Source organism: Sarcophilus harrisii, chromosome 6 (assembly GCF_902635505.1).
Source record: "Sarcophilus harrisii chromosome 6, mSarHar1.11, whole genome shotgun sequence".
NCBI classification, from domain to species: domain Eukaryota; kingdom Metazoa; phylum Chordata; class Mammalia; order Dasyuromorphia; family Dasyuridae; genus Sarcophilus; species Sarcophilus harrisii.
Window position 1 is genome coordinate 133,598,789 of NC_045431.1, and position 19,902 is coordinate 133,618,690.

The 19,902-nt window shown below is 35.3% G+C and overlaps 1 protein-coding gene across 4 annotated transcripts in view; it reads right to left on the bottom strand.

The window, feature by feature from the left end:
• The window catches only part of TET2 (tet methylcytosine dioxygenase 2), a 182,437-nt gene that overhangs the window by 40,526 nt on the left and 122,009 nt on the right, over window positions 1–19,902 (bottom strand). For all 4 annotated transcript variants that reach the window (XM_031941926.1, XM_031941925.1, XM_031941923.1 and 1 more), the window contains one exon: window positions 275–3,776. In XM_031941926.1, the coding sequence (XP_031797786.1) occupies window positions 275–3,731 (3,457 nt within the window). In that variant the 5' untranslated portion in view covers window positions 3,732–3,776. The remainder of the gene's footprint in view (window positions 1–274; window positions 3,777–19,902) is intronic.

A 19,902-nucleotide genomic window follows, 5' to 3' on the forward strand; every position in this document is an offset into this window, starting at 1 on the left:
CCCAAACAGAAACACATATTTTAAAAAGGCTTTGAACATAAAATAAATGAACATGCACAACTGTTTTGGAAAAAAAATTAGTACAGTTCTGATGTTCTTCATGTATAACACTAGCATCTTTAATTGAAAGGACAAAAATGTAAGCTTCAGATTTTTATGATCCTCTACAAACTGCCAGTTGATGTGGTTCTAAAAAAGACAATCTCACATCTCAAAGCAAATTTGCTAATTCTGGATGAACACCATGTGTTTCAGTTTCATTTCTGGCACTTACCTACACAACTGCATGATGGGAAATCATATTGGGTCTTGACAGGTGTATCCAATAAATTTTTTATAGGTGTATCTAGTAACTTGGAAGGTGACTCTAAAAAATGATTGAGAACAGAACCAGCTGTTCTTTTTGTGGGTGTTTTTTCAGAAGAAGTTGCTTGCTGTTCTGATGTTGGGTTATGCCCATCAAGTTCTGAAGCACTGGTATTTCTAGTTAACACAGTGACTGGTCCTGCCATTTCTACTTTCACATGCTTTTGTGACTTGATTGTAAGGGCCTTGTGATCAAACAGGGACTTAACCTGAATCTGTTTCAGCTGCTGCTCCATGGTCTCAATGATGCTCTTTTGTTGTGACTGATCACACCCCAAGTGCTGCACTTCTTGCTTTGCAGCCTTTTTCCATGGTTTGATCTCTGATGGTCCTGCCAAGGAACTCATACAGGCATTTGGCTTAGCTCCAGCTTCCACCTTAATTGGCTTGAGCATCTGTCTGTGGCAAGTCTCAGTCTTGGCTTGTTGAGCTTGTAGCTGCTCTTGCCTTTGCAGGAGGTGCCACCGTAGGGCAGCATGCTTTTGGAAGTCTTTTTGTGGAAGTGATTGAATGTGATTTGCTCTCTGTTCTGGTAAAGCTAGGGCAGCTGGTTGGTGATGCAATGAGTACCTTTGCTGAAGGTCCTGAGTTATTTGCTTGCTAGGCAAGTCTTGGTTCTTATTGTGATATCCCTGTGGCTGCTGAGGTGGTAACTGTTGATGGGGAGATGCTTGCTGCAAATTATGTGCCTGTTCTTGAAAGCACCTATGAGACACACCTGGTTTTGAAGTTGTATTATTTGGAAAGTATTGAATATGTTGCAAGTCTTGTGTTTTGTTTCCTATGAAGAATTCAGAATTATTGGTATTTTCCTTCCTTTCTGAAGCCAAGTATATATTGTTTTGGCATGACAGTTGTGTGTTTATGTTTGATTTCAGCATCTGGCCATAAGAAGAGTTTTTACTACTGATATTGTGTACCTGCTCTACCCCTACATGTGTGTTATGAGATGGGAACTCATCAGACTTACTGTACTGATTTTCAGAGTGAAGGCATTCCTCCCTTTTCATCTGACCAAAGGAAGGCCTTTCTTTCTGTTGCTCATTACTGCCATGTGAATGAGGAAAAATTTGGAGCCCTGCTTCTTTATTCTTCCCATTAATTTTTTGCTGCTGATGATTAAGAGTGAGAGGAAGGTTTAAAGGCAATTTTGCTTGTGCTGCCTGTTTCTGAAATGAAGGCTGTGACAGGTGTGAGGGTAAGAATGGCTCAGTTTCTGCAGCCTGAAGGTTCAAGTGCTGCTGTTTCAGTGATGGGTCTAAGGGTTTCTCAACTTGGTAATCTGGTCTTGCTTGAAAATGAAATTTTGGCATGCATTGTGCCTGCATATGGATTTGGAGTGGAGGTTCTATCTTAGGGAGGGGCATTTGGGGTGAATGCTTTTGGAGCTGGTCCATCAGGGCCTGAAACTGCACTTGGGCATTCTCCATTTGGTACTTCTGGGGCATCTGATCCTGTTGCACCATTTTCTGGATATAAGTTTGCCCTTGTGTTCCTTTGGATATGTTGGGGCCCCTGGAATACTGTTTTGAGGTCATCTGATCAATTTTATTGGACTGATATTGAAGCATCATCCTCAATAATTCTTCCTTAGATTTTGGGTGAGACTCTCCTTGATGAAAGTGAGAGGAATTCAGATCAATCCAGCCTGGTTTCAGGTATGACTGAGTTTGTAGTACATGCTCTTTTGCCTCCTGTCTTTCCTTCTCACTTGATACTTCTTGATCTTTTTGTCTGATAAACTTCTGATAGTGTTGCTGGAGATCTCTACCACTTTCAATGACTTCTGGTTGTTGATTGGGCTGTTCTGATATTGGCTTTTTTCCCTCAGAGCACAAGGGAACTGCCAATGTCATAATGGAAGCTGATATTTCATTTTGGTGGACACAGTTATTCTGAGGCTTTTCTGGAAACATTAAAGATTTGGTAGCACATGTGGATAGGTCAGGATTCTGAGACATAGGGCCTTCTGACATTCCCTCATTCTTCATTTCCCTTAGAAGACTTTCTTCACTTTGGCTGGGATAGTGATGGGGTTTTTCTGTCACCTCATCATGCAGAGTGCTTTCCATTTCTGAGGGAGGTTGTGGAACTGGAGGAGGAGAAACAGGAGGAGGAGGTAGAAGAGGAAGAAGAAAAGGAAGAGGAGATGATTGGGGTGGTGGTGGAGGAGTAGTGGCAATGAAAGAATCCTTAGCAAACACAGAGTTTTGCCTCAAGTAAGCTCCACTCATTTCAGTTTGCTTTGTATAGCCATCAGGGTTGTCACCAGGAATTTGCAGGTTGTTGTCAGAACCTAGACAGAATTCTTCACCAGGTACCAGCTCTGGGGTTCCTTGGTGGTTACGGCTCTCTACTGGAGAGGGACTTATCTCAAAAATGGATTTCTGTTGTTGCACCTGTTTTTCTGGCTTCTGAAGGGGATAACTATCTGGCATTGTAGCTGGTACACTGGAGTTATCAGCATTGCAGGCCTCAGGCACCACTGCAGCTGGCACTTGAGGCAGCTCAGAGTTTGAGGTCAGTGGGGAGTTAGTTTGCCCTGAGGTATGTGATGAATGAGTGACCTCATAGGACAACTCATTAGTAGCCTGACTATTAATGGCATTTATGTGAGATGTGGTTTTCTGCATTGCAATGGAAACACGATCTGGATAATATGGAGACAGTGTTTTTTCCAGGAGTTCACCATGTGTGTTTTCCATAGAAGAGGCAGAAACTGTAGCACCATTAGGCATTGGCACTGCCTTGTTTTTAAGATATAATACAATGTTCTTGTTTGAGTAACTAGCATTTTTCCTCTCCTGCTCATTTTGATTTTTAAGTTGTGAGTTTTCAGACTCACTGAAGTTATGCCTTGCAGAGCAGGGAAAATTTGAGATTAATTCTTCCTGAACTGTGAAGTTCAGAGGCACCTTGTTACATGAATTGGAGACATTTGGTTGATTGCTGTTTTCACCTTGATTATTTCCTTCTTGGTTTCCCCTGAAGTCATGTCTTTCCCCATTGATATCTTGATCTTGTTTCACTTTCTTGTTCTGATGGATTCCAGAGAGAGAAGGCTCACTAGATGTACGTTTTATTCCCCCATTTTGCATACACTTGGGATATTCTCTATCTTCGTGCATGAAGTCTGGGCTGACACAATTATTCTGGCTTTCCTTTGCAGGGGGCATTCCATAACTGCTCTTGAATGATAGCCACCTATTTTCACAATTTACTTCTGGATGAGGCCTCTCTGTTAATGGACTGCCATTCTGTAGCTTCACTGCCAGTGACTCTGTCTGACAAATGTGAGAAGGTGGTGGTATCAGGAATGGACTTAATCTATTGCCCTCAATATGGTTGGTTCTATCCTGTTCCATCTGGCTTGCTTCAGGGCCATCCACAAGGCTGTTCTCTAAAGATATCTTAAAAGAGAAAATGGGAGGGGAAAGAGAGAAAAGTCAATCAAATTTGTTAATACATATTAAATGCTAATAATTTTACAGAATAGTAATGATACTTTATATATGTAGTAAATATGTACTTTCATTTTCATAGTGAGAAAATTTTATTTTCTCACTATGATTTTCCAAATCTATTGAACTTCACAACCTACCAACAATAATCACGGATCTTTTCCCTACATCTTTCACTTAATCTATTGTAGTCAATTTTTAGTTATTTGTGTAATGGGATGGAAGGTACAAAGATATTTAATACATGTAATGCAGTACATTTTTATAGTATCCATCAATAGTTTCCCTCTCTAATGTCAAAAATATTGAGTAACAGCAACAATAAAGGAAGGTTACTTTTTTATCTTTGCTCACCAGTTAGCAATATATTCAACAATTAATGGTTGAAGTGTTAATCAGTAATTCAGTTCAAAAGGTTGAAGAAAAGGAGGGAAATGAGAAACACAAGGACCAAATAAAGCACAGTTTCCATAATATGTTCCTGAATAATAGAGTATTATTTGTACATTTTGTGCTGAGCTATTTCTTTCTCATGCATTCAGTCATTCTCTTTCCTTTATATTTAAGACTATAAACCAATAAATATCTATAAATATGTTTTTGGGTTTGTAATTTCCTATATTTATTTCTTTTGTATTGATTTTTGCTTTCTTCCCTCTTTAAGTCAGCACAATATATCTTATACTCTGATATTTTCTCCAAAACTTTTCCTTATTCTTAAAACATTTGGTTTTTGAGATCTATGGATAGAAATTATATTAAGTGACGTGTTTTATTTCTTTGATCACATCATTTCCTAGCAAAAAATCATTACTTCCATTGGGCAGAGAAACTGAGCCATTAAAAAAAGATGCAGAACAAGGAGGAGAATTGTTTGTTTATGGAGCCTTTACCTTTTACTTCATATATGGACAGGGAAATTTCAGTCTATCTAGTTAGCTTACAAATTGACATTTGGGAAAAACCCTATTTCCAAGAAAGTCAACTACCTCAGATCACAATTTGGAGAATCTAACAATTTTCAATCATGAAGGGATAAATAAGCCATATTTTGGTGATAGGAATATGGCGTTCTTAAAACCGAACTACATCTTCTAAGTAAAAAGTACTAACAAAAATCCATTGGCCAACTTTGTACCTAGACACACACAAATATAGAAGCACACATAATTTATGTGCTTGTTTTCTCAATTATATACTTTTTTTGAATACATAGAATTAAAATTTAACAAAACCATTTTTTTCACAACATGCTATTTATTTGGGGGAACATGCATTAAATATAAAAAAACTGAATTCTAGAATAGATTAAAAATTCAACATAAGAAGAAATAAAGTTTACAAAATTTATTTTGATAGACATTCTTCAGTGTAATAGTCATTTCAACAAATAATTTAGCTCATCAACATAGTGATTCTTTTTATAGAGCTACAGTCTGCCAATGAATATTAAAGACATTTTTTTGTTGTCCATAAAAGCATTTTCCTTTTAACAACTACTTATGTGAGTTTTTTGTGGTTCACTTTTCCAAGGGAAGTTGGGAAACTTATACAAGAATCTTAGTGTTCAGTCTACTATCCCATAGTAGTTTAGTATTTTTGAATGATATTACTTTTGTTTTTCATAGAAAGAAGATAGAAGTTGGATTTTTCATTTTTAATTCTAGAGGGACCTAAGGTTAAGCAGGTTGTAATCTCACAGGTGCCTGCTGCTATACCAGGAAGATGATCATATTTTAGAATTCCCTATAAGCAACTATTTTGTCAGTTGTAGAGAAGGATTATTTATGCGCTTTCAATTTTATTTTCTCACTGAAAAATATCTAATTTATATAACATGCAATGCATATTAGAGTACTATTCCCCTGCTCATGTGAACAGTTAGAAATACCGCTCCTAAAATGAGAGTAATTCTTGGAGGTTGATATGTGTTAAATTTCTGCATGCAGAATGATTAATGCTGAATAAAGTTGTTTCTATTGGAATCATCTTCGAGATAGAGAATTCTATTTTGACAATAGGGACAATTTTACAATAAGAACAGTGAATGATAAGCTAAATATACGGTAGGCACTGTCTAAGTAAGACAACCCTAATATTCTTCCTTGACTGCTAAAGACTATTCCCCATTACCTCTATAAAATTCAAATGATAACTAAAGTTATTTTTCTCATTGAGATTTGTGAACAATAGAAGAGACCTACAGGAGCTTGGTGATTCAAGGTATCGAATGCTGAGCCTGGAGTCAGGAAAACCCAAGTTTAAATTTGACCTCAACTGTGTGTGGATGACACTGGGCAAATCACTTAACCCTGAGGAAATCCTCAGTTTCTTCACAGGTAAAAATGAACTGGAGAAGGAAATGGTAAACTACTTCACTATCTTAATCAAGAAAACACCAAATGGGGTCATGAAGAGTTGGATGCAACTGAAAATCTATCACAAAAGAAAGACTCGCTAATTGAAGGTATGTCTCATGATTTATATTCCTAACAGGCCATTCCAATGGCTTATTTTTTTTTTTTAAATTTAAAAGTAGAAATACAATGTTTATTTTACTTACAAGGTGATAGGTAGGATGACACAGTAGAAAAAGTGATGTATTTGGAGATGAATTGAGTTCAAATCAGTTCTGTCACCTTCTGTATGATCTTAGGCAATTTACTTAACCTTTCTGGACCTTGGTTTCCTTATTTATAAAATGAGGATATCAAATTAAATGACCGGTAAAGTTATCTCTAGATTATGCCATCATTTTATTGGACAAGTACCTTCTCCATGCAGCTTTCTTTGGATGTATCCTATTACTATCATAGATAGGAGAAATAGTCTTTGGATAAATCCTATTGCTATCTAGCTTCAAAGAACTTTTATTTTAATTGCAAAGTAATGTCTTTACACACACACACACACACACACACAAATTCACACACACAAACATATACATACACACAACTCAACTAGGTAGCATAGTGGATTGTACTAGTCTTGAAATTAAGAATATGACTAAGTCATGTCTCTGATACCAGTTTATAACTTTGAGAAAGTCAACCAACACCTCTCAGCAAAGACCTTCTTTATGTAATTTCTTTTGGAGAGACCTTAATGTTATTTTCCTGGCTCAATGCATACTTTTTCAGGTCATCACATTCAACTCTTCCCCATAGGTCAGGGCTTCTTAAATGTTTTCTACTTGTAACCCCTTTTTGCCTAAGAAACTTTTGCATAACTTTGGGCATGTAGATCTATAAAGCAGGGTCCAAATTAAACATCTAATAATAAATTCATGACCTTACTTTCAATTATAAAACTCCATATGGGGTCCTGACTCACAGTTTAAGAAGCTGGGCCATTTGTAACTAGATTCAACCTTTGCATTCCTAGCCTCTGAATGATGAGTTCTTGTTTTAGTTTTCATTATTGCAGGTTTGTTATTGCATAGGAGACATGGACCAAATTATGATCAAGTGAGATTAATCCAGAATAAAGAACAAATGAGCAGAATCAAGAAGACATTGCACACAGTAATAACAGTATTGTTTTAAGAATGACTTTGAGAGGATGATTTTGGGAAGATGGTAGAGTAGGTCAGAGAATTTCAAGTTTTCCAGATTTCTTCCACAAAGGAAAATTGAGCCTCAGGATAACTGCAGACCCATGAAAAACAAATGAGAGTTGGAGCATAACAGCAGTCCTCCTGGATACCTGGAGAAGATCTGAGTAAAGAACCTAGGACAGAGGTTTGGCCAGTTTAAAGTGAAAACACTTCCAGACTAGTTTCACTGAAACAGTGAGTGGGGAGTCCTAGGGTTAATTGGGTTCAGAGGTAGCCCCAGCCTACCATAGGAACTTTCATCTCTAAGACAGTGTGGGAAGTCCAAGGATCTGAGTCTGGGAAGATTGAGGAAATCTCTGCTGATAAGGAATGGCAGACCCAGATCTGCTGCTGAGTCACTGCCCTGGACAAGAAGAAACCAACACATGCCAGGTTGGTGAGCGCAGAAGTAGCAGGACAAAGTAGTTGCTGGCTGCTGGCAGTTACAAGAAGGTGAAGTTAATTTGGGGTTCTAGATTGGCGGGAGAACTGAAGTAAAGCAAGAGGTATCATCCCGCAACCCACCCAAGGACTAGAGATGATTTTATCAATAAGCTCTTATTTTAAAAATGATCAGGCAATGGAGAAAGAACTCAACTACAGAAAAGGACTATAGGAATAGGGAAGATAAGGCTTCTTCTTCAGAGGAGGATACTTCAGAGGAGTAAAAAAAAAAAAAAAGCCTCTCTTACCTCAAAGACTAATGTTAAAAGATTATCTGCTTCAAAAGAATTCACAGAAGAACTCAAAAAAGACTTGAAATCAAATGAGAGAGATTGAGGGAAAAAATTAAGAACGATCCCAAGAAAAATAAGAATATTATGAAAAAGAAAAGTTATTCAACTAGAAAAGGAGATCCAGAGTTTTAAGGAAGTAAATGACTCTGAAAATTAGAATCAGGAAAGGGCAAGTCAGTGAAGTTATGAAACCAAGAAATAATAAAACAAAACATAAAAAAATGAAAAAAGTAGAAGAGAATGTGAGATCTCACAAGAAAAACAACATATCTCGAGAACAGATCAAGAAGAGAAAATATGAGAATAACTGGATACCTGAAAGTTATGTCTAAAAAAAAAAAAAGAAAACTGATACAGTAATACAAGAAATAAAGAAAAAGAACAAGAGGGGAAAGTAGAAATAGAAAAAAAAAATCCACTAATCACCACTTGAAAGAGATTTTTACAAGAAAAACAAACAGGAAAATCATTGCTAAATTTCAAAAGCTCAAATTTTTACAAAAAATAACAACAATAACAAAATTCAAATATGCTGGACCTATGATTAGAATAACACAAGACCTGTCAGGGGCTATAATGAAAGACCGCAGGTCTTAGAATTTTGACAAATTGACAATCAAAAGAATTAGTGTTATGACTGAAAATATTATATCCAGAAAAATTAAGTATAACACTGAATGGAAAAATAGGACATTCAATGAATTTTCAGATTTTCAGAATTTTATTGCAAACAAATCTGAACTCAATAGAAAATTCAACATATAGACCAAGATGCCAGAGAAAACACACACATTTATCTAAGCTCTTTCTTGCCCTCAGAATACTTTTTTTTTTTCATGATACAGCCTCAGAATTAGTGCTTGATTGAAAAAACCCACAAATACATTACCAACAGAAGATATCCTTGGAATTTACCAGAAAAGGTCTGTTTTTGCTTGCGGGCAGGGATGGTTAGACCAGGCGCAGACTGCAAGCAGGCAGCAAGAGCAGGAGAGCACGGGAGGCAGCTCACACTGAGAAGACTGGAGGGGGTGGGGTGTAGTCTCAGCCCTTGGAAAACTTGTGGAGAGAACTTTACCCAGTGTGAACTTCTTTGCCCTGGCAGCAAGTCAGCAGATCAGCAGAGAAACTACAAACATAGGGGGTAAAGACTTCAATCCCTAAATACTGGTGTCTTTCGGGACCTGACCACACCTACCCAACACCCAGAGTGACTCAGCACACTCTCAGAGTCTCAGAGAGTAAGAGCTTTGCAGACACAGCACAGTCATTGCTGTTCCACTTATGCTTCATTGCTACCTCCTGTAGTTTGTAGAGGAAGCTTGGTAACACCATACTGCCCAAAAAAAGCACATTGCATTTGTTTTTTTGTTTGTTTGTTTGTTTGTTTGTTTTCTTTGGTTCTTTTTTTGTCAAAATGAGCAAAAAATTAAAGCACACTCTAACGATAGATAGCTTCTATACAAATAGAGAGCAGACTTCAAACCCGGGGGAGACTAAAAACAGATTCTCTCTAGATGAATCCCCAAAATGGGATATGATCTGGTCCCCATCACAAAAGACTCTCATTGAAGAAATTAAAAAGGCTCTTACAAAAGAGCTAGAAGAAAAATGGGAAAAGGAAAGGGAAGCTTGGGAAGAGAGTCTGGATAAGTCATCCCACTCATTTAAAGATAGAGTGGATAAAGAAATCAAATCCCTGAAAAACAGAATTACTGAATTGGAAAAGGTAAACAATTCCAAGGAAAACAGAATTAGTGAATTGGAAAAAGAAAATAGCTCTCTAAAAAATAAAATTGGTGAAATGGAAAAAAATTTCCATAGAACAAAACAACTCACTTAAAAACTCAATTGGACATTTACAAAAAGAAATTTAAAAAGTAAATAAAGAAAATCATTAAAAATCAGAATTGAACAAATGGAAATGAATGACTCGAGGAGACACCAAGAATCAGTCAAGCAAAATCAAAAAAATGAAACAATGGGAAAAAAATGTTAAATACCTACTTGGGAAAACAACAGACCTAGAAAATAGATCTAGGAGAGATAATCTGAAAATTATTGGACTGACTGAAAATTATGATGAATAAAAGAGCCTAGACACTATTTTCTAGGAAGTCATCAAAGAGAACTTCCCAGATGTCATACAAACAGAAGGTAAAATAGACATTGAAAGAATTTATCGATCACCAACTGAAAGAGACGCCAAAATCAAAACTCCAAGAAATATTGTGGCTAAATTCCAGAACTATCAGACCAAGAAAAAATACTACAAGCAGCTAGAAAAAAACAATTCAAATATATAGGAGCCATAATGAAGATTACTCAGGATCTAGTACCATCCACATTAAAGGACTGAAGAGCCTGGAATCTGATATTCCGAAAGGCTAAGGAACTTGGTATGTAGCTAAGAATAACTTACCCAGCCAAAATGAGCATTTTTTTTTCATTTTTTTTTTTTTTATTTAATAGCCTTTAATTTACAGGATATATACATGGGTAACTTTACAGCATTAACAATTGCCAAACCTCTTGTTCCAATTTTTCACCTCTTACCCCCCCCACCCCCTCCCCTAAATGGCAGGATGACCAGTAGATGTTAAATATATTAAAATATAACTTAGATACACAATAAGTATACATGACCTAAACATTATTTTGCTGTACAAAAAGAATCAGACTCTGAATTATTGTACAATTAGCTTGTGAAGGAAATCAAAGATGCAGGTGTGCATAAATATAGGGACTGGGAATTCAATGTAATGGTTTTTAGTCATCTCCCAGAGTTCTTTTTCTGGGTATAGCTAGTTTAGTTCATTACTGCTCCATTAGAAATGATTTGGTTGATCTCGTTGCTGAGGATGGCCTGATCCATCAGGACTGGTCATCATCTAGTATTGTTGTTGAAGTATATAATGATCTCCTGGTCCTGCTCATTTCACTTAGCATCAGTTCGTGTAAGTCTCTCCAGGCCTTTCTGAAATCATCCTGTTGGTCATTTCTTACAGAACAGTAATATTCCATAATTTTCATATACCACAATTTATTCAGCCATTCTTCAACTGATGGACATCCATTCAGTTTCCAGTTTCTAGCCACTACAAAAAGGGCTGCCACAAACATTCGTGCACATACAGGTCCCTTTCCCTTCTTTATAATCTCTTTGGGATATAATCCCAGTAGTAACACTGCTGGATCAAAGGGTATGCACAGTTTGATAACTTTTTGAGCATAGTTCCAAACTACTCTCCAAAATGGTTGGATTCGCTTCACAACTCCACCAACAATGAATCAATGTCCCAGTTTTCCCACATCCCTCCAACAATCATCATTATTTTTCCTGTCATCTTAGCCAATCTGACAGGTGTGTAGTGGTATCTTAGAGTTGTCTTAATTTGCATTTCTCTGATTAATAATGACTTGGAGCATCTTTTCATATGACTAGAAATAGTTTCAATTTCTTCATCTGAGAATTGTCTGTTCATATCCTGTGACCATTTTTCAATTGGAGAATGGCTTGATTTTTTATAAATTAGAGTTAATTCTCTATATATTTTGGAAATGAGGCCTTTATCAGAACCTTTGACTGTAAAAATATTTTCCCAGTTTATTGCTTCCTTCTAATCTTGTCTGCATTAGTTTTGTTTGTACAAAACTTTTCAGTTTGGTATAATCGAAATTTTCTATTTTGTGATCAGTAATGATCTCTAGTTCTGCTTTGGTCATAAAAACCTTCCCCTTCCACAGGTCTGAGAGGTAAACTATCCTATGTTCCTCTAATTTATTAATAATTTCATTCTTTATGCCTAGGTCATGAACCCATTTTGACCTTATCTTGGTGTAATGGCGTAAGTATGGATCAATGCTTAGTTTCTGCCATATTAGTTTCCAATTTTCCCAGCAATTTTTATCAAACAGTAAGTTCTTATCCCAAAAGCTGGGATCTTTGGGTTTGTCAAAGACTAGGTTGCTATATTTGTTGACTGTTTTATCCCTTGAACCTAATCTATTCCACTGATCAACTAATCTATTCCTTAGCCAATACCAAATAGTTTTGGTAACTGCTGCTCTATAGTATAGTTTTAGATCTGGTACAGCTAAGCCACCATCATTTGATTTTTTTTTCATTAATTCCCTTGAAATTTTGACCTTTTGTTTTTCCATATGAACTTTGTTGTTATTTTTTCAAGGTCATTAAAATAGTTTTTTGGGAGTCTGATTGGTATAGCGCTAAATAAATAGATTAGTTTAGGTAATATTGTCATCTTTATTATATTTGCTCGCCCTATCCAAGAGCATTTAATATTTTTCCAATTGGTTAGATCAGACTTAATTTGTGTGAAAAGTGGTCTGTAATTTTTGAGCATTTTTTTTCCAGGGAAGAAGATGGACATTCAATGAAATAGATGAATTTCATCTATTTCTGATGAAAAAACAGGAACTAAACAAAAAGTTTGATCTCCAAATATAGGACTCAAGAGAAAAATAAAAAGGTAAAAAGAAATCTTGGGAACTATATTTCTGTTATAAAGATATATAAAGAACATATGTATAATTTGTTCTAGAAACTAGAAATGGAAAGGAAATTGTATCAGAAAAAGGGTAAAGTGGAAGTACTACATCTCATGAAAAGGCAAAGAAAATCTATTATATCGGAGGAAAAGAAGGGAGGGGGGACAAACACAGTATGTATCTTACTCTCATCAGAATTGGCTTAAAGAAAAAAAAATATTAGATATATTCAATTTATAAAGAAACTTCTCCTACTTCATTGAAATGTGGGAGGGGAAAAGGGAAGGAGTAAGCCAAGCAGAAGGGAATATAGAAATTAAAAGGAAAAGGGGTAAGAAATTGGAGAAACTCTAAGGTCAGGGGAGGGATCCTAAAAAAGGAGGGCTGTGAAAGGCAATTATGCTCACAAGTTTAATACTCAGAAGGGGAGTAAGGGGGAAAGAAAAGAAAAAAGCATAAGTAGGGGTTAACGAGATGGCAAGAAATACAGAATTAGTAATTTTAACTACAGATGTGAATGGGGTAAACTCCCCCATAAAGAGGAAGCGGTTAGCAGACTGGATTAAAAGCCAGAATCCTACAATATGTTATTTACGGGAAACACACTTGAAGCAGCGTAATACATACAGAGTAAAGGTAAAAGGCTGGAGCAGAATCTCCTATGCTTCTGGTGAAGTAAAAAAAACAGGGGAAGCCATCCTGATCTCAGATCAAGCAAAAGCAAAAATTGATAAACTAAATGGAGACAGAAAGGAATACACTTTCTTCTTGGCAGTTCATGGAATCTATACAAAAATTGACCATATATTAGTACATAAAGACCTTAAATTCAAATGCAGAAAGGCAGAAATAGTAAATGCATCCCTTTCAGATCACGATGCAATGAAAATTACATTCAATAAAAAAGCCAGGGGAAGATAGACCAAAAAATAATTGGAAACTAAATAATCTCATCCTAAAGAATGATTGGGTAAAACAGCAAATCATAGACATAATTAATAATTTCACCCAAGAAATTGATAATAATAAGACGTCATACCAAAATGTGTGGGATAAAGCCAAAGCAGTAACAATGGGAAATTTTATATCTCTAGAGGCCTACTTGCATAAAATAGAGAAAGAGAAGATCAATGTTGGGCTTGCAGCTAAAAAAGCTAGAAAAGGAACAAATTAAAACCCCCAGTTAAAAACTAAACTTGAAATTCTAAAAATAAAAGGAGAAATTAATAAAATTGAAAGTAAAAAAACTATTGAATTAATTAATAAAACTAAGAGTTGATTCTATGAAAAAACCAACAAAATAGATAAACCCTTAGACAAACCTGATCAAAAAGACGAAAGAGGAAAATCAAATTGTTAGTCTTAAAAATGAAAAGGGAGAACTCACCACTAATGAAGAGGAAATTAGAGCAATAATTAGGAGTTATTTTGCCCAACTTTATGCCAATAAATTCGATAACTTAAATGAAATGGAAGAATACCTTCAAAAATATAACTTGCCCAGATTAACAGAGGAAGAAGTAAATTGGTTAAACAATCCCATTTTAGAAAAAGAAATAGAACAAGCTATTAATCAACCCTCTAAGAAAAAAATCCCCAGGACCACACAAATTTACAATCTACATTTACAATCTACCAAACATTTAATGAACAATTAACTCTAATGCTATATAAACTATGTGTAAAAAAATAGAGATTGAAGGAGTCCCACAATTCCTTTTATGACACAGACATGGTACTGATACCTAACTCAGCTAAGTTAAAAACAGAGAAAGAAAATTACAGACCAATCTCCCTAATGAATATTGATACTAAGCTCTTAAATAAAATATTAGCAAAAAGATTATAGAAAATCATCCTGAGGATAATATATTATGACTAAGTAGGAGTTATACCAGGAATGTAGGGCTGGTTCAATATTAGGAAAATTATTAGCATACTTGACTATATCAATAACCAAATTAACAAAAACCATATGATCATCTCAATAGATGCAAAAAAAAGCATTTGATAAAACTGAACATCCATTCCTAATAAAAACACTTGAGAGTATATGAATAAATGGACTTTTCCTTAAAATAGTCAGGAGCATCTATTTAAAACCGTCAGTAAGCATCATATGTAATGGGGATAAACTGGAACCATTCCCAATAAGATCAGGAGTGAAACAAGGCTGCCCACTATTACCATTACTATTCAATATTGTATTAGAAACACTAGCTTTGGCAATAAGAATTGAGAAAGAGATCAAAGGAATTAGAGTAGGTAATGATGAAACCAAATTATTACTCTTTGCAGATGACATGATAGTAAATTTAGAGAACCCCAGAGATTCTACTAAAAAGCTATTAGAAATAATCCACAACTTTAGCAAAGTTGCAGGATACAAAATAAACCCACATAAATCCTCAGCATTTTTATACATCACCAACAAAATCCAACAGCAAGAGATACAAAGAGAAATTCCATTCAAAATAACTGTCAATAGCTTAAAATATTTGGGAATCTACTAAAGGAAAGTCAGGAATTATATGAGCAAAATTACAAAACACTTTTCACACAAATAAAGTCAGATTTAAATAATTGGAAAAATATTAAGTGCTCTTGGATAGGCCGAGCGAATATAATAAAGATGACAATACTATCTAAATTAATCTATTTATTTGGTGCTATACCAATTAGACTCCCAAGAAACTATTTTAATGACCTAGAAAAAACAATAACAAAATTCATATGGAAGAACAAAAGGTCAAGAATTTCAAGAGAACTAATGAAAAAAAAATCAAATGAAGGCGGTCTAGCTGTACCTGATTTAAAACTATATTATAAAGCGGTGGTCAACAAAACTATTTGGTATTGGCTAAGAAATAGACCAGTTGATCAGTGGAATAGGTTAGGCTCACAGGGCAAAATAGTCAATAACGATTGCAATCTAGTGTTTGAAAAATCCAAAGATCTCAACTTTTGGGATGAGAATTCACTATTTGACAAAAACTGCTGGAAAAACTGGAAATTAGTGTGGCAGAAACTAGGCATGGACCTACACTTATCACTGTACACCAAAATAAGATCACAATGTCTTCATGATTTAGGTATAAAGAATGAGATTATAAATAACTTAGAGGAACATTGGACAGTTTACCTCTCAGACCTGTGGAGGAGGAAGGAATTTATGACCAAAGAAGAACTAGAGATCACTACTGATCACAAAATAAAAAATTTTCATTATATCAAATTAGAAAGCTTTTGTACAAACAAAACTAATGCAAACAAGATTAGAAGGGAAATAATAAACTGGGAAAACATTTTTACAGTTAAAGGTTCTGTAAAGGCCTCATTTCCAAAATATAAAGAGAATTTACTCTAATTTATAAGAAATCAGACCATTCTCCAATTGATTAAATGGTCAAAGGATATGAACAGACTATATTTTCAGGTGATGAAATTGAAACTATTTCTATTCATGTGAAAGGGTGTTCCAAATCACTACTGATCATAGAAATGCAAATTAAGACACTTCTGAGATACCACTATGAGTACCTGTCAGATTGGCTAAAATGACAGGAAAAGATAGTAATGAAGTTGGAGGGGATGCGGGAAAACTGGGACACAGCCCTTTTTGTAGTGGCTAGAAACTGGAAATTGAATGGATGTCCATCAATTGGAGACTGGTTGGGTAAATCATGGTATATGAATGTTATGGAATATTATTGTTCTGTAAGAAATGACCAGCAGGATGAATACAGAGAGGCTTTGAGAGACTTATATAAACTGATGCTAAGTGAAATGAGAATAATCAGGAGATCATTATACACTTCAACAACAATAATGTATTCTGATGGAAGTGGATATCTTCAACAAAGAGAAGATCCAATTGAGTTCCAATTGATCAGTGATGGACAGAATCAGCTACAGCCAGAGAAGGAACACTAGGAAATGAATGTGGACTACTTGCATTTTTGTTTTTCTTCCCAGGTTATTTTTACCTTCTGAATCCAATTTTTCTTGTGCAACAAGAGAACTGTATGGATCTGCACACATATATTGTATCTAAGATATACTTTAACATAGTTAATATGTATGAAACTGCCTGCCATCTAGAGGGAAGGAAGGGAAAAGTTGGACGAGAAGTGAGTGCAAGGGACAATGTTGTAAAAATCACCCATGCATATGTTCTGTCAATAAAAAGCTATAATAAAAAAAAAAAAGAAAATTCAACATATAAGAGTCAACACCAAAACCGAAATTTTAAGGAACTAAATAAGGATAAACTGTTTATGTTTTACATGCATAAATGTAATAAGTCTAAGATTATCATTAATAATTGGGTAATCCAAAAGAAAGAACAGTAGAGCTGAGTATAATGTAACTCTAAAAAGCAAACTTGTGTAAGAAAAGGTAAAAACATTAATTATGAATAAGTTGTGAGAGCAAGAACCAACATAGAGGAATTAGTTGGGGAGGAGAGCTGGTACTTCTGAAAACCTAATCACATTAGAGTCAATTATACATACATACATTATGTATATGTATGCATGTATGTGGGTTCACATGCTCCAAGAAGGGTATAGCCCCCTTCAGAATCTATAAGTAAATAAGAAGGGAAGGGAATAAGGTAAGAGGGAGGGTGTAGAAGGTTATATAGATTAATAGCAATGGGACAAATAGAGGAAAAGGATAAGGGGAGAAGATAATGGAAGGATTTCTGGGATGGGAAAAGATTAAATAATAGCAAAGCAAATTAACAGATAAGAGAGAACTAGAAGAGTTAGAAGGGAACAAATATACATAAACAATAACAATGATCATGAGTGGAATTTTTTGAAAAAAAAGTACAGGTAATAATCAATGATCTCTAAAAAAGTCAAAGTTAAAAAAGATTCAATCAAAAGAGAAATTTACATTATGTCAGTCACATTAATATTGCCTTAGATGCATATGTATATGTATGCATATAGGTATATATATGTATATGTGTGAATGCATATATAAGTGTGTTTATGAGTATGCCCATATACCTATACATATATGTGCATGTGTACATGAATGCATACACACATATAGGGTGTAAGCACTTTATTCAGAAAGTTATCTTCCTAATATTAGCTCACTCAACAAATATTTGCTAAAAAACTGCTATGGACCTACTATTGTGCGTAGACCATGAAGAAAAAATGGTTTCTATATTATGACATACAGATATATATGTGTGCATGTATATACACACATATATATGTTTAAATATGTTATACATACATATACATAGTCAGTTTTATAATATATATTTTAAAAATGGGAATATGTTATAATATGTTTAGTTAGAAAACAATTTGAACATGTAGCATGAATTTCATGTTTGCTTATATGTGCTTTCATCCCAGAGAAACAGCGTGAACACAGAAAACTTTACCAGCTGAATGGAACTGAACAAGAATGCACAAAATAAACATAGGTACATACCTCAAACATCTACCAGATGCCTCAGTTCAACATGTGTGTAATCACAAAACTTTTCATTTGTGTACTTTATTATGTTAAAAAAAATTCAATATCTCAAACATGTCTATGTAGGGGACCACAGATATTAACTCTGAGAAAAGTATACTTGAAGCAATGATACTTATAGCAGGGTGTTTACTCAATGTGATTGATGAGATAATGATTCTCTAGTTCACATATACTTAGTATTTAGTGTGATGTAATGGTTCTACAGTTGGTACATGCTCAGTGTGCTGTAGTGATTTAATTGTACTAAGGTATTCAAGGGCTGAGTTGATTTTAAATAAGCAGACTCAAGTGTGTGTGAGTTTGAGCTCAGACTCCAAACTACAGAGAGAGCCTCCAGACTAGGAAAGCTAGCCTGGACACCACATTTTGGCATCCGAACGTGGGGCACTAAAAGAAGTACACTACATTTTGAAGCTCTGGACATAAGGACCTACTCTCAGCAGTTCAACTGATGCAATTGTAAACTCAGTGGAGAAGTCCCTGTGAACTCAGAAATAGGGTGAGTACAAAAATAGACAAGAAGGAAACTTTGGTAAAGGCTAAACTAGTCACTTTCTTTTTTCAGCTGAAATGGGGCAAAAGAGTCTTCCCCACCCCAAGGGAAGTGTTTAGCATGCATAGTTAGATTAATAAAGAAAAAAGGTTTGTTGGTAACTTGGAATCAGATCACTGGACTCTTAAATATATTAAAGTGAATGTCTCCTTGGCTCTCTAAGGAAGAAAAATTAGAGTCAGATATGTGAAAACTAATGGAAGAGCAACTATTGGAATATTAGAAGCTAAGGCTTCTGATTCAATTCCTGAAGAAACATTCCTGATATACAACATAATACAATTGGCTTTAAAGGAGCCCACAAGTTCTAAAAAAAGAAACAATAATTAATGAGAACAGACAAGGAAGTAGGAGGAGAAAGAGCAAGTGGGGGATGGTACTGACAAAGCAGCTGAAAAACATGGAGAGTTAGACAAGAAAGGAGTTAAGTACAGTGCTGATGAGCTTAAAGAGTGGTACTTCTCACTTTCACAGCTCCGTTTCACCTCTGCCTACACCAGAGCAAGTGCCTAGGGCATTGCCCATCTCCTAACCCTCCCCCCTCAATTTCACCTTCATGGGTGGAGAGAGCATTAGGAGTGGGAGGGGCAATGACACCATCAGCAATACCCATGCAGTAGTTTTGTCCACTATGGCACAATTATGAAAGGCACTAGTGAAAGCTAAAGAGGAAAGACAGGATACATCTGATTTGAGAATAGAAGCATACCCTGTGATTGAAGAGTTTGACTCTTCAAATCAAGACAGGAGAAGATACATTCCTTTTAATCTAGAAATTATCAAAGATCTGAAAAAGGCTTGCACTCTTTAGGGGTCTACATCATCTCATGTTAAGATGTTATTAGAGAATTTGGCTTATGAAATTTAACCCCTAATGATTGGAAATCTATAACAAAGACATGTTTAGAATGTGGATAAAATTTGTGGCTTTCTGAATATAATGAACTCTGTAGAATACAAGTCTAATGAAATAGGCAACCTGAAGTTAATATACCAGTCACCTTTGATCAGCTACCAGGTTTAGGTCCTTATACAGACACTTTACAGATTAATTAATTAATTAATGCAGATTAATTACCTTATAGAAGCATATGAACAAATTGCTTCTGCTGCTATCAAAGCATGGGGTACGCTCTCAGGAAGACAAGATAGAGGGGAAGCCTTCACAAA